Genomic DNA, 16300 nt, shown 5'->3' on the forward strand with positions numbered 1-16300 from the left:
TAGTGAAAATAGCCGATCTACAAGCACACACCGCCTCGCACCGCGAGGCGTTGTGTGCTTGTAGATCAGCTATTTTCACTAGTTTTGTGCAATAGTCTTGTGTGATGAACCAGGGCTTCACTTTACGGAAAAACGTACAAATTTGAAACATGGAGATACGAGATTTCTGCCCGACAGTGACATTATGTTATACATTTGGGAGATAAACTACAGTCCAGAGATAACAATGGAGTCAGCTTCATGGTTTACATGTGGGCAGCATGGCTCCATTCTTTCAAGATGGCAAAGAAAAGAAAAATAGCATCATGATTCCAACAATAGATTTTTCATTTAATCTATTTCCTCCCAATTAAATTCCCTGCATATTAATCTTACCATAGAGGCGATAAAGGCCACTTATTGCCAGTGTGTAGGACCAGGGTTGGCTATGCTGGGGGGAATGGGAGGTATCATGATGTAGTAGAGTAGACTGTCTGATATGTTTGATATTAATGATTGATAATATCATGATTGTAATGAAAAATCTACATTAACCACATTAACCCTATAGTATAGCGTCCCTTTTAGATAGACCTTATCTATCCCGTGGGGGAAGCTTGGTTGTCATGGCATTACAGCGTTTATGAAACACACGACGGGGACAGAAAAAGTGATTCAGCTAGGAGTAGCCAATAAGAGGGAAAAAAAAGAGTGAAAAGGTTTTAATGCACAGGGATAATGAAAAAAGCAGGTGTTCTACAGAGATCTTGCTTGGTCGTCAGCACTTGGTCTGCCAGGGAAATGGTGAGGTGAAAGAGCTTTTAACAGGTGTAGGTATACTATACGTGTGATCAAAGTGTACAACAGTGTATTCGCAAACAGGTTTAAAAGTTCTGTGGGTAGAACGGAACAGTGTATGTATAGAACTGCCATAACTGTGGTGTCAAAGACAGAAGCACTCTGGGGAAATATCTATAGCAGGGGTGGGCAACTTTGATGATGGAGAGGGCCACTATATTTTCACACTCAGTCCAGAGGGCTACAATGCATAATACAGGCAAACATCCTGAATCCGGAATCCCGAATTATTTTTCGCTATTCTTGAAATGGAATCCTGAAAAGTAAACATTTTATTTAATTTCAAATGCATTTAATTGTTCTTATGTTAACTTTATGAACTTAAATACATTGGCAATAAGAAATACTAGTAGTACTAGTCATTAAGCTACTAATATAGACTGAAGTAGCCTAATTAAAGTGGGTCATGTTTGCATGTTTGGAATGGTAACAGCTGAAATCAATATAGTATTACGATATTAACCCGAGGGCCGCATTAAGTGAAGGTGGGGGCTGCATGTGGCCCTTGGGCCGCCAGTTGCCCATGTATGATCTATAGTGAAGAATAGTGAAGTTGGTAAATGTATATATTTTTTTAAGGATTGTAATCAAAGTATTGCTTAAACTACGCTTGAATATTTGTATTTTTATTTTATTTAGAGTAGACAATAGCCAGTGAGAAGCACCCACCAGGAGGACGTAAAGCCTTCGTCCTTGTCCTCCCGGCTCCCGCCCAACACTCCCTGCTGACAGGTGCCACCCCGGCCCGTAGAGACATAGAGAGCTGACATTGACCTACCCTGAACAAGCATCAACGAATAATTCCCCCTAACTGTAAGAAACGTTCCGGCAGACCCAGGCTCTTGGGTGGGCGGCCATCTGCCTTCACTACAGTATGTCTGGGGGATATAAAGAGAGAGGGAGAGAGACAGACAGAGAGAAATAGAGGGAGGGAAAGACCGAGAGAGAAGCAATAGCAACAATGATAGCAGCAACACTATAGCAATATAATAGCAGGTATAATAGTAAGGCATTTCATTTGACTCTGTTCCACAGACAAATATTGTGAAACTAGCAAATTTACAAGCCCAAATTTACAAAAAAGTTTGCCTTTTTCTTATATTATGATACAATTTCGCCAGTTTTTATAGTATTGTTTGTTAATTACTTTCAAAGGCAGTAATGGCCTTTTTTTTTTCTCCTCCGACCCACAGGCTGAGAATCACTGATACAATACAGTAGCAATCCACAGTCCTGTTCCATGGAGGCATGGGTGTCACTCCAAATTCTGGGCCCTGGGAATTCACTTACATTTTGAAAAATTGAAAAATTGCAGCTGCGAGCTTGTACATCTGCTATTTTTGAAATAGCAGATTTATGTTTCTATGTCCGTGGTTCTCAAACCTTTTCATGTGAAGGACCCCCAAAATGATATGTATTTGGCCACAAACCCCCATCTCAAAATATTAAGTTCCAGGGACCTCCCAGAAGCAAAATTTGAGTTACAAATGTTCGCTTAAAAAGTACATATATTCAAAGATTTGCACACATTTTCACGACTTTTCAAAAATAGCAGATCTACAAGCTCGCAGCGCGGCACTCGGTGCCACGCGCAATGTGAGCGCTGTGAGATATCTGCTATTTTTCAATAGCTAGTATAAAATAATTAAGGCCCCTTCACCTTGGGCCCTAATTAGTCCCCCCAGGAATCCGCGATTCCGCGATCGCAGAATTTTTCGCGGAATTCGCGACCACCCGCGGATTTCTCGGCCGTTCGCGGACTTTTCTGACGTCCGCGGAATAGCGGTCGCGAGTGGCAGCAGAGCGGCGGGAGTAGTCATTACTACTATTATAAAACAATGTGTACATGGTCTGGCAAGTGGCCACTTCATACAGAGCCTGGGGAATAGCTTAGCTTCCCTCCTGCTAATTGCACTGACGCTGTATTGGTCCGGTCCCACATTCGTTCCTGACAGAAACTGTGTCCTGAACTATAGTTCCTCTCTGCCTCTATAATGGTCCTGGCAATAACAATGCTAATGCAGAAGAGAATAAATAAATATTACAACCATACTAGGTAGTAGGTAGGCTATCCTCTAAAATGTGGTTACTATGGGCATTGGTTAATTTGCATGACAATATAGTCTTTGCAACAGAAAGTAATTATTAAAAACAATAACAAGTAAAAAAAATAATAGATTTAATATTAGATTTTTATTCTCAAAAATGATTATTTGATTATTCTAACCACTAATTACAATTAATTGTAGCTATTTCATGAAGGGTTTTACTTGATTATTAGAACTATATCATTTTTAGCTTGATAACTGGTCATTTTAGGTTGTTTATTAATGTCCGCGGAATCAAGAATTGTTCACCACAGAATTCCGCAGAATCAGGATTGTCCTCCGCGGAATCAGGAATTTTTCTCCGCGGATTCCTGGGGGGACTACCTAATAACTCAGTCCCACTCCCCCCCCCCCCCCCTTGTGACGCCCCTGCATGGAGACACTGGATCCTCAGTGGGAGGTCCAGAATCACACTCTCCTCCATCTAATAATGATTCCAGACGACAGCATTCAGAGCGGGGTGTTAACAGTCCGCTGTTCATTTGGATGACAGAGTGAGAATTGGCTGACAGAAGCCATTACGGTCAGAAGCAGGGGTGTCGCACCAAATTCTGGGCTCTAGTACTTTAACTATTGAAAAATAGCAGATATACAAGCTCACAGCGCGGCACCGAGTGCCGCGCTGTGAGCTTGTAGATCTGCTATTTTTGAAAAATCGTGACATTTGTGCAAGTCTTTGAATATTTTCAAATCCTTCTAAGGTTTTTTGAAAAACCTATTTTCTATGTCAGTGGTGCTCAGACTTTTGAAGGTGAAGGACCCCCAAAATGATATGTATTTGGCCACGGACCCCCACATCTCAAAATATGTAGTTCCAGGGACTCCCCAGAAGCAAAAATTGAGTTACAAATGTTCGCTTAAAAAAATACATATATTCAAAGATTTGCACACGTTTTCATGACTTTTCAAAAATAGCAGATCTACAAGCTTGCAGCGCGGCACTCGGTGCCGCGCTGTGAGCTTGTATATCTGCTATTTTTCAATAGCTAAAGCATAACATAATTAAGGCCCCTCCACCGTGGGCCCTAGTAACTCAGTCCCACTTTTCTCCCCTTGTGACGCCCCTTGCCAGAAGGCTCCAGATGTGACTGTGTGGCGAGCGCAGAGAAAACCCTGCACGAGAAGAGGTTCTCATTGAAATGGCTGAGCTTTAATCTCATCTCACAGAATGAGAATATTGGTGTCTGTGGAGATCATTGCACGCTCAAGTCTCTAATGACTCTGAACAGCTGGACGGATGTTAGCGAGTCAGACAGCAGTTAAAAGATGCCAGTGTATTTGCATGTGTAGCTTGATTGGCTGTAAGTTCAGGATATTTCACTCCAACAGGTTTTGTCAAAAAAATCACGCAAATCAGTACACACTACACAGTATCTCTATAGTCATGTGATCAAGACAGATCTGTTCGATATTTCATATTCCATCCTAATTGGCTAACATTGGCTTCCAAGGTTTGCAGGATTGGTCCGTTTTGAACAAAATGCCTCAAATCATGAACGCAGCGTTTAATTTCTATGAACTTTTCCATATATATATTTTATTATTATTATAACCAGTAAGACTCCCTATTCGACCGTCAGGTCACATGTATACACAAATATACAAAGTATACTTATAGCAACCTCATGGTGGCGCGAGAAGTGGGGCATGTGAGAAATGAGGGGCGGAGGTTGTGGTTTGCCAGCCAAGGAGTGTGTGTGCAAAGTTTGGCATGGATAGGGACAACGGTGCCGGAGACAAGAGTAGGGCCAAAAATGTGACGTGACGGACAGACGGAGGAACAAAGAGACGGAGGAGGTTTTCATAGTAACTTGCGACCTGACGGTCGCAATTATTTTCACAAAAATGTACCTGGACCCTTCACACATTAGGTGGACAAAATCAGTCACTAGAAACAAGTTAACTAATCAACTAATCTATCATGGTTAAAATGGGATTTGAAGTGACAATGAGTTTTGTATAGGAAGGAGGCATGTCTGATAGTCTGGTAAACCGCCCTGGTTGCGTGAATTCACATTATGATATGTCTTCTACAGAGCGGTCACATCACTTCACATGTCTTAGTACCGGTAGTTGTTAAAATGACCCCAAACATATTTCAAAGTGAAATATATCCTTAACCACACATCATAGGCATGTCACAATAGGCAAACATTTGGCAAAAATAGCCAGTCACAACGTGTCGCATTGTAACTATTTGGGGTATTTGAGTTTCAGTACAAAGTATATAACCTAGGGTTTATGTTACCTTACATTTTGGTCCCAAAAAGCATCAGTATCGTATGTCAAAAACTACTGGCTGAATTGTTTAGGATTTTGCGATGCAGATTGATACTTCCTCAAGGAAGAACGCTTTTGATTTGGGTGAACCCATGGCCCTTTCTTCTAGCAACACTAGTAGACCTAAATGTCCAAATCCAATTTGCACACACATGGAATTGGCAGATTGCCGTGACACATGTGCTATAACGCTCCCTGGAGGATGCCCCTTAGTGATTTTGGTGACCCCATGGTAGTTCACTTAATTGCTACCAGTCAACTACAACACTATCAACAATATAAAGACTATAATTAAGTCAACGATTACAGATAAAAAGAAGCAAGCTAAACGATTGTTTTGGGAAGAAGCATTAGAAGCAAATTAAGCAACAAATTATGCGCAGGATGATGATTAATGATTAATGGTCATGATTCACCAGGACCCTGGTTTTCTTGGTCCCAGCCTTAAAACTATCCACCTGTTTCCGCGCGAATTTACTGTAGCATTATCTGTAGGACACTTCCAGTTAACAGCAGCTCACGTCGCAGATGCAACCATTGTGAGCTTGTAGATCATTCTCTGCTGCGACGCCGTAAACTGCCGCACAACTTCTGCGCAATACACGACCGGACGTGGGAAAGTGGATAAGGATTTTCTAAAACGTCTATGGATAAATTAATTGGTGACTGTTAAAGCTATACTGTGTAAGTTGCTCAACTAGTGGTCAGTAGCGTCCGCGTCTTTCGGCCGTTTTTCGCCGCGGACCGGGCCTCACACCCCCGCGTCACCCCCGCGTCTGCCTCCACCTCGCCGAGATCTATCTTTGGAGGGGTCCCTGGTTCCTGTGCGTTCAGGCATTCCGGAGAAACGGAGTGTTTCACCCGAGTATAGATAGACACACGAGCGCCTACAAATATGGCCGCCCTATTGTGATAGCTAGCGACCCCACTTCAAGATGCGCTGTGATTGGCCGGCAGTGTATAACCCTCGCTGTGATTGGCCGGTAGTGTATGATGACGTCATTTTGCCGGGAAATCCCGCCCCTGTCACTGCTAGAAGAAAATATATAAAGAGAAGGCTTCAGAAGCTGAAAATAACGGAGTGGGTGTTCTAAAACTTTAGTGATTTAAGAGTTAGGACAATTTTAAGATTTGTTTTATAAAAAAAGTTACATGGTATAACTTTAATATAGATAATTTTACCACTTAAAGCCTATTTAAAAAAATATAGAGAATAGCAGATCTACAGGCTCACAGCCTGATATTTGCTATTGTTGTTATTTTTGAAAAAGTTTGAATGTTTTTGACATTTTGTAAGTCCATGGGCAGCTTCTATATAAGCCATCTTATATCAAACTATCATCATGACTCGTGTAGTTCTGTTCGAAAGGGATCAAATCACAGAGTTTTTCCACTTTGCTTTCGCACAAAAAAGGGCTCAAAGGTTTGGGTGCCCTGCCAAGCTTTGCCTTTGTATTACATCTAAGAATCTCTGAGTCTAGCTGCGACAATAAAGTACAATCTGCATGAAAAGATGAGATCATATTACCCTCATTTTAGATTCCTTTCATGTTCCAGGCCTCTCTGTATTACAAGTGGTGGAGTTGAACTAAAAGGTTTTTGTCAGCCATTTTATAGTAATAATAGTGACACTTCTGCAAGTGCAGTATAAATGCTAATGACATAGAAGTTAATTACACCTCATTTCAAGCCAGTGCTTCCACTTTGCCCTCAAGTTTCTCCAAATAATTTCGTGCAGACCGAATTTGGTCATTTAATAACACAGAGGTCGCAATAATCTTGGCCAGGGTTGGGGTTTTCTGGGGGGATAGGGGTGAATCCGGGGTAATCCCTATGTTCCCCACTTACCTTAGGTTTAGGGTTAGGGCTTTGATACCCCCCTCTCTATATATTCTCTATAACTCCTTATGTAGATTTCTACTGAGATGTCCATACAGAACACACCACTGTTCTCTGTATAATTCACTTGATTGGCTGCAGCCTAAGGCAAGAAGGCAACTTCACTGGTACTTATTCCTTTTCAAATGTGTTCACTTCAACTGTCCATCTTATCTGAAACAATCCCTGGAACCTACACATCACCATATCCACTTAGACACTTAAACATCCCTATTTTACAGTCCCCCCCCCCAAAAAAAAGCTCCATCTGACTGGAACAATCTCCCTCTTTCACTCAGATCTATTACATCCTTTGGCCGCTTCAGGACTTCCTTGTACTCATATCTTGAAACAACCTGTTCATGCTTCTAATACTGACTGTATTTACTATTTACTGTATTTCTAGTCTATTTTTATTTTTTATTCTATTTTTTTTACTATACAGTTAAAGTACTGTATTCTGCATTATCTTTTAGGGTTGGGGGTAAGGGTGGGAGACGGTGAGCAAGCTAACTGTACTGTACGTCTTGTGTGTCTGCATTGTATGTAATGTCTTATTCTTGTGTTTTTGTACTGTATGTATGTGTTCACTTATGTGTTTAGGACCCCCTCTAAAATGAGATGATGCATCTCAAGGGGCGATCCTCTCAATAAATTCTGACCAAATTCTGACCTCTGTTCCTTTATCTTTGTGGTCAGTGAGGATATGATTTATCCCTTGCTTGCAATTCCATTTGCGAAATGTAGACTGGCCAATATGTTTGATATTTATATATTATATGACAGTTTAACAATATAATATATATTGTTTATGTTAGCCACATTAACTCAGGCTTTACTATTTTGAACACATTTTCAAGCTTTGTCAATCTTTGCCAAGTTCACTCTCTTCTTTCAATTAAGAATAGCTGATCTACAAGCTCACAAAGTGATGCATGATTGTGACGCTTTGTGATCTTGTAGATTGGTTATTTTCGTTTCTGTTTGTCAAAAACAGTATCATATTCGGCCTACATATTTAGTGTACAGTGAAAACAGGAGAGGGCCTAGTCTAGAGCCCTTGGGAATTCGGTCAACTTAGTATAGGGCAGGGGTCTTCAACAGGGGGTCTGGGACCCCGAGGGGGTCCTCAGAGTTACTACAAGGGGTCCTCCAAATCTTTGTGTGATAGGATCATTCTTTTAGATTGACAACTTGAACTCTGCACATCCAAATTCTGAGGAGAACTTTAGCCAAAAATAGCAGATCTACAAGCTCACAACGCCCCGCGCTGCAAAGAGGCAAAGGTTTGATGTATAGGGGAAAAAGAAAAAGAGCAGACTAAGTCCAGAGTGAAAGGTCAAGTTTATTAAGTATTGACGGTTCAAGTGGTTAAATATCTGAAAACACAAATTGTACATGAATCCAAAATACACTGATGATTGTGCTGTCAAACTAAGGGGTCCTTGGCCTGAAAACATTGAAGACCCCTGGTATAGGGTTTACATAAGTGGTTACCACACTTTTTTTTTTTTTTTTTTTACAAATAGAACCCTACACATATAGCTGTCTTCAACTGGATCACCAGCAGGTGGTTCAGTCGCCACGCAGACATGTATATCTCCATACCACATACCCACATATCCAGGGCACTATTTTGGGCCTGGGGGAGGTGTTTAGGGCACCAAGGACATTTCTGTCCAGGGGGGAGGCGAGGTCTGAGAACTGTGGAGAGCTTCTCCATATCTCCACGAGAATCAATTCCTTGCTTTTGTAAATGCATTATGTTTCATGATATCCCCTGCCTGTCAGGAGAAGTAATATTGAAAGCAATACTTTTGCATTATATGCTCCTGCGCTCGCAAGTTAGTATCGTATATTGTGGTCTTATGAGCAGATATGTTGACTCGAGAAAGAAAAAACACATTTAGAACAGAAGGTGCTCAGGGATTCCTAAGGATTCACAGAAACGACTGTGCAGCCAGGATCACTGGACCCTGAAGGAAAAGCAAAAGCTAAGCCGTGCAACGGAAACGGAGGGAGACAGAATGAAATAAAACCTCGTTTATACTTCATCGTATGACAAAATGCATTTTTATCAAACGACACAAAGGGGTCATATAGGCTACGGCGAAGTATAAATAAAGAAGAACGGCCAAATAAAGGCTGCAGATTAGGATTCCTGTCACAATGTGACCTGGCACAGTTTCAGACCTCTCACTCTGACTGAGTGTTGTTGGCTAATAATGCCTCATTTATGTTCCGTCGTGCGGCGGTGTTGCGGACCGAAAATAGCCGACCTATAAGCTCACAGCGCGTCTCATCTGTGACTTGTTGTGAGCTTATAGATCGGCTATTTTCGGGCCACGCAGCACAGTTGTACAACCGAGTCTAAAGCAGGCTTAAATGTCAGCCTATGGAGATGAGCTAGAAAGGAGAGAAGCTGCACTCTCTTGGCCCAGTTAGTTCTGATTGATTTTCGTGTGGTAACTGCCAGTGCCACCACAGCACATGCCAATAGACAAAAACATGTGTGTGTGTGTGTGTGTGTGTGTGTGTGTGTGTGTGTGTGTGTGTGTGTGTGTGTGTGTGTGTGTGTGTGTGTGTGTGTGTGTGTGTGTGTGTGTGTGTGTGTGTGTTGTGTGTCCCTGTTTGAAAGCAATATAATTGGTATCCTACTGCAAAAGTGCAGTTCTTTGGGTAATATGTTGTGGTTAAATATAGTTAGTGAGACTGATATGGCCTGGAACGTTGCATAATTACAGAGCAGTAGCACCATCTGGTGTTGAAATTGAGACAATATTTCATCATTAACCATCTGCCTGTGGCCCATTGGGGGATGGAGGCGGGGTCTCAGATGAATCTGAGAACTGGATCTCCAAAGAACGGGCATTAAAAGAGGTTTATTCAAAAGTCTGGGCGTTAGACAGAAGCCAATGAAAAAATTAAATTGTGCCCACTTTTTAGAGTCCCAGGCCAGCAAGTCCCAGCAAGCTCTGTGCATAACAAATCCCCCGACCCCCTCTCTCCTGGGGAGCGTGTCGCTGTTACTACATGTCATCTTTTCGACACCCGAATCTAACCCTTACCCTAACCTTAACCTCCGTGGAGTGAGTCGCTAACCCTCGAAATGATGGGCGTTCGCAAAAGCGAGATTTCCCCTCTCTCCTGCACACACACACACACACACACACACACACACACACACACACACACACACACACACACACACACACACACACACACACACACACACGTGGTCTTGTAATCATGAAGTCACCACAGTTATACTTGTTTAAGTGTTCCATGAGCAAGACACTTTAATCGCTGACATTAAGATCAGTAGCTTCACCATTGTAATGGCTGGTATACAATTACAAGGATTTGTAAATACGTTCTAAACTTAGGCAAGCGCTGAAAGGAGGCTGATACCGCTGGAGTAATTTGGCCTTATATTAACAAGAGGAGCTGTTGGAGACGAGCCACAGCTCCTTGACCCTGACAACCCTACAGTGAATTACAATAATCCAAGCATGATGCCACAAAAACATAAAGCATTTCTTAAAAGGCGGCATATCTCTTTAAAAAAAGATGGATGGATAAAGGAATCGGAGGCTTGGGTGCCAGTTTGGATGACAATTCCAGAGGTCTCCAGAGCATACAGAGAGCTGATCAAATGTTCTTGTAGAGGGGACTGTTTTACCTGCAAATGTGGCAAATCAAATTTGGACTGTTCACTACTTTATTTGCAAATGTTTGACTCACACAATCATTTGTACTTAATTTGGTGCAAAAACAGTGCCATTTGTAGAAATTGTTGCGCCCCCAATGGGTGGAAGTGATTGGCTCTGCGTTTATTAGTGGCCCCTCAATGATACAAACGTGAGGAAGATATGATGCTGAAGTTAGCCACACCCACAGTGTTGGGTGAATTGTAAAAGCGGAGGGGTTGATTATATGATGTCATTTTATCTGTGTGTTTGGATCGGCACTTTTGACCAGCAAGGTGGCAGCCTCCAGGAAGAAATCCAAAATACAAAGGGAATACATTGCTCATAACAACCACATCAAGGGGTCTAATGAAGTACTGTCAACCTCCTAGACACATGAAAACCAGAAACAGTACAAAACCATGGCACCACCTCTTTAACACACAGACAGACCTACATACAAATCGAAACAGTGCCTACAATTAATGTTTAGGCCATGTTAGCAGAGGATTTATACAAAAATAGGACCCTTTTTTCACCGGCATAAAGTGGATTCTTATTCAGGACAAAATTAACTTTCAAAGAATGCTGAATGACGGCTTTTCCTCAAAAAGCTTTGCCTGTTAACACACAGACAAATCTACATAAAATCTAAACGGTGCATAGAATTCATGTTTTAGGCCATGCTGGCAGAGGAATTATACAAAAATGGGACCCTTTTTTCACCGGCATACGGTGGATTCTTATCCGGGACACAATGAACTTTCAAAAAATGCTGAATGCCGACTTTTCCTCAAAAATGCCTATACAATTCACCTTTTGGGCATTTGAGGACTTGTGTAGGGGGTGAAAGGAAGGGTTCAGGCCTGTTTATCAAAAATAAAAATAAATCTTGGTGTCTCCTAGAGGCCAGTTTTTAATAATTATTTTTTTGTATTTAATTTTTTCCATTTTCCCAAATGATTATTAAAAATAAATGAAAAAAGTTATCAAAAAAACACGGCCTGCTCACGTATTAGGAGGGTAGTATGAGTCACCAGAAAAAATAATGTGTGTTTTTAATGAATCTATCATGGTTAAAATGAAGTTTGAAGTTACAATGGGTGTGGAGAGAAGCCACTGCTCCCTGTTGAAAGTGGAATATCCCTTTAATAACTGTGTAATATTATTAAGTTTTTGTAAATTGTAATATCTTACACTGCTAGTTACTGAAATATTACAGTAATACAGTATATTGCTTAATAAATAGTTACTGTCCAAAACTGCTTGAGACAGACCTGTCTTTCTTATTTGCCATAACAATATGGACCAAAACTCATTAACGTTGGCCTTCTAGATGTATTAAAAAAAATCAAAGCTCGGTTCGAAGTGAAGCGGTGGACAGATAAAACCTCTATTCTGAATGTATTTTTCATCTGTTTTGATAATCTGCAATAGATACTGCATGTACAAGACAGATAAACCCTGAAGGCCAAATTATCATGTGAAGCTTGACCAATCCTCAAAGTATCCATTCATCTAACCGGGAGGGACACCACACATTTTGCTTTTTGAAAAAGCCTATTCATTCTGGACTGATATTTTACACGTACGGGACAGGAAAAACCTGTTCTTTCTGGCCTGGAGTGACCATATATGGACATAAGGTAACATACTTTGTGTTTTTGAAAAACCCTGTTCATTCTGGACTGACATCACCATATATGGTAATTAAACGGACATTCTGTTTTTGAAAAAGCCTGTTCATTCTGGACTGAAATGACCATATGGGCGTGATACACACAAAGCCATTCATTGGAAGCGGTTTTCACCGCTTCAAAAAAAAAAATCTTAAAAATAACCAGTAATATACTCTAGATATATTTTATTTTAATGTGTTTATTTACAGGAGGAATATGATAATTATTGGAGCTGCTTTATACCAGTGTTCAACCAGAAATGCACTGAACATGGTGTGGTTGTTTGAATCAACATAGATTATCCTCTGCACCACATTAACATGTAAACTATGTCAATTCATATCTTTGAATACTTGATATTTACTTTGCATATATACATTTTGAGCATCTAGGAAAGAGCACTATAAAATGCATGCATTATTATTATTATTATTATGCTTTGATCATGACCCATGAAATACTACTTATATGAAACATGAATAACATGTTTATATGAATTGCATTTGATGTTGTAGTTGCTTACTTTATGTGACCTCTTGGGACAGACCTGTGGATATTATTATTACCCATGACCCACCTGGGTCTGTTGCTTGATACATTGACCAAACAATGTCCAGGTCACAGGTGCATTAGCTGGATGATTTAATGATTTAAGTTACCTAAATAAAATGCTTCTTCAACAACTCAGATATTGAATTATTGCCATATTCAGTACAGTGTGGACACACACACACACACACACACACACGCACGCACGCACGCACGCACGCACGCACGCACGCACGCACGCACGCACGCACGCACTCACACCACCATCATCATCATCATCATCAATGGCCGTCTAGATCATTGGTTTTCAACCAGCTGGTGGTCCCCAGCTAAATGATGGACGGTTGGTAACCAAACCAAAACCAAACCAAAATCTTTGTCTGAGAGGCTACATCTGGTCCGTGGCTCAAATGCAGAATAAATATCTTGACATATGAAAACGGTTGAAAACCACTGGTCTAGATGTATGAAAACGAATGTTACAGCCTCCAATACTGTATGTCAAACATAACCATAATACAACTCAATGGCTCAAAGTGGACCAACTTAATTAACATGAAGGACTGACGCCACACAAAGGAAATGGTTAATAGGGTTTTATTTTGTTACCCTCATCAAAACTCAGATCTGGGATGAATTAAACTCAGGAATACATAACCAAGAAAACAAATCAAGACACCGACAAAAAAATAAAAAAGGTCCTGGAGATGCCGGCCAAACAGAAAATAAAGGAGGGAGATCTAGGCTAACCCCTATAGGGCTGTCGGAGCTAGCCCCCCTCCCTAACCAAAAACCATGAACCTCTAAACTAAAATCTAACGAGTCTAAAAGGACTACCGGTCATCTCCAGGCCAAACTAAAGCAACACACTAACATAAAGAAAGGCTATCAAAGTCGGAGTCTAAAGCTGTTACTGTAGCTGAAATCAAGGATGAGATGCAGGTATCCCAGCCTGGTGAGAGAGGAGAGAGTGTTAAAGGCACTAAACCAATCAAATAGCATCCATGTATCATACAATGTTCTGTTTAAGGTCACAAGGTGCCAGATTTCAGTGACATTTGAAAATGTCACAATCAATAATGTGTGCAGTTGTATTTTTAAGTCATCATAGATTGATTCTCCATTTATATTTCAAATCAAGTGTGATTACATGAACATGTGCCATACAGTATTGTTTTTAGTTCGGCTTAAACAATCATGTCCTAGGAAATAACTCTCAAAACACACATTTAATGACACCTTTTGAAAGATTTGTTTTACAGAGTAAAGAGTTCCTTCTTTCACCACAAAGAAAAAAGAAAAACGCATATTTCAGAAGAAAAAAGTAAAAGAAGACATTGTCCTTTTACCCCTGACAGCGCTCCTGGAGAAAAAAACAATAAATGGTATCTCCTGACTCATTTTCCCTCCTAGGGATATTTCTTCATCCGTTTTGGAAAAACAAAAGAATCGATATTTCTTTTCAACATTTATTCTACAGAAGAATATAGATTATGTAAAGTCAAATTTGGAAAATGGAAATCTCAATCAGTCAGGCCTGAACACTTTTCACAATAAAAATGTAGGCCTACATTACAAATGGAAAGGCATATGCCACAACTGTTATGGCACTCGGGGAAATCTCGCTTTTGCGAACGCCCATCATTTCGACCGGAGGGTTAGCGACTCACTCCACGGAGGTTAAGGTTAGGGTGAGGGTTAGAGTCGGGTGTCGAAAAGATGACATGTAGTAACAGCGACACACTCCCATGGCACTCCAGGGGCAGAGTCACCTAGGGTCTGTAATTCTGTGTGTCCATCTGTCCTGGGCTAATCTCGTAAATCAGTGGCACTACATTTTTGTGCACACTAAGAGTAGGCCAAGGAAGTTTTATTTGTTTTCACCAATTGTGAACTGATAGATAGGTGACTGCTGTCATAGACTTATCACATAAAATATGAGATCCGCATGGATCTTAAGCTGTCCATATTTTGCTGTTAGTTTCCTTTAAGAGCAATGATGGAATTTGGATCATATTCCATATGGATAAACAGTTTTCCCCAATCATAATAAAATACTCCACACAAGAAATGAGACCACACAGCGTCAATCCGTTTTGTGTTGAAGTTTAGTCAGAGTTCAAATTGTAGGTACTGTACAAGTACAGTAGAGAGCATTGCCACCCATAGTATCTCTGAGTACAAAGCATAATGATTCACAGATATATGGAGTTTACAGAATACATTAGTCACATTCTGATTGGACAATTAAACATAACATGGATGGGATGTTGTTGTGACTGAGTCTCGTGGACTCAGAAGCCAAGGATGTAGAATGTTTTGGCTTTTCATTATCCCGTGTCCTGGACACTTTGACATTTCGCTGGTCAATCTTTCTGTCCCTGGAGTGGGGCAGATTCTCGTCTCGTGCATTAGTTATCAGATCAAAACATCATGGCATTGACTTTTAACACTGAGAATGATATCTATACCATATTAAACATTTTAATCTTATCAAGCAAATCAAACAATTTGGATTGTGTTCATTTGAAGCGGGTTGTGGATATTGCCAATCTCAGACTACATCTCCTCCAAGCTTTCAATAGCTTCCTCAATGGTAATCTCCCTCCATTCTTCTGGAATCTCTTGGCTGCCCTCAAACTTTTTGCCATAATGCCCCTCCAGTTTGTCTTGAAATTCACAGACAAACCATTTCCAGTATGGCAATTTGGATTCATCAGGGGTAATTTTCCAGTTGGCATATTTTGGACCACCTGTACGATACTCTTTGAATGGAATGCGTTGCGTGGAATTGTTTTCTCCGTGAATTTTAAATTTTCCATTACCTGCAATGTCTGTTGTACAGAAACTAAGCCAAAGTAATTGTTCAGATTTAATGTACCATCCATTAATTCCAGATGGGCGATGAAAACGGACATTGTGATCATCTCCACTGTGATCCTCTAAGGTGTTGGTACAACTTGCACCACAGAAAGGACACTTCACCCAGCAACACTTGCACAATTGATCAATTAGAATTTGATCTGGACTCACTCTGACATCCACCGTGTTGATTGAGAGGCTGTTTAAATCCACCATCATGGAATCAAGGCCTTTCTTAATCTCATCTTTAAGAAAATCAAATTGCTTTATGTCATTGAAGTTTTTATAGCAGTTGGTGTCAAATCTTAGATTATCTTCTAACAGACTGCAAAACTCCTCCAGCCACATGTCTGTGTCTCCGTTCGGAGCGACTTTCTCTGTCGCCTCATGCACTGCTTGATTCAGGAGCCTGCATATA

General features: G+C 40.7%; 1 protein-coding gene across 1 annotated transcript; it reads right to left on the reverse strand.

Moving 5' to 3' along the window:
• Positions 1 to 15579: 15579 nt before the first annotated feature.
• LOC308291026 (interferon-induced very large GTPase 1-like) lies at positions 15580 to 16230 on the reverse strand (the record flags this gene model as incomplete). Its single annotated transcript, XM_080732941.1, has 1 exon — positions 15580 to 16230. The coding sequence occupies one exon, from the start codon at positions 16228 to 16230 to the stop codon at positions 15580 to 15582; it is 651 nt and encodes a 216-aa protein (XP_080589067.1).
• Positions 16231 to 16300: the final 70 nt, after the last annotated feature.

Source organism: Nannobrachium achirus (genome assembly GCF_963921795.1).
Source record: "Nannobrachium achirus genome assembly, chromosome: 9".
NCBI lineage: Eukaryota > Metazoa > Chordata > Actinopteri > Myctophiformes > Myctophidae > Nannobrachium > Nannobrachium achirus.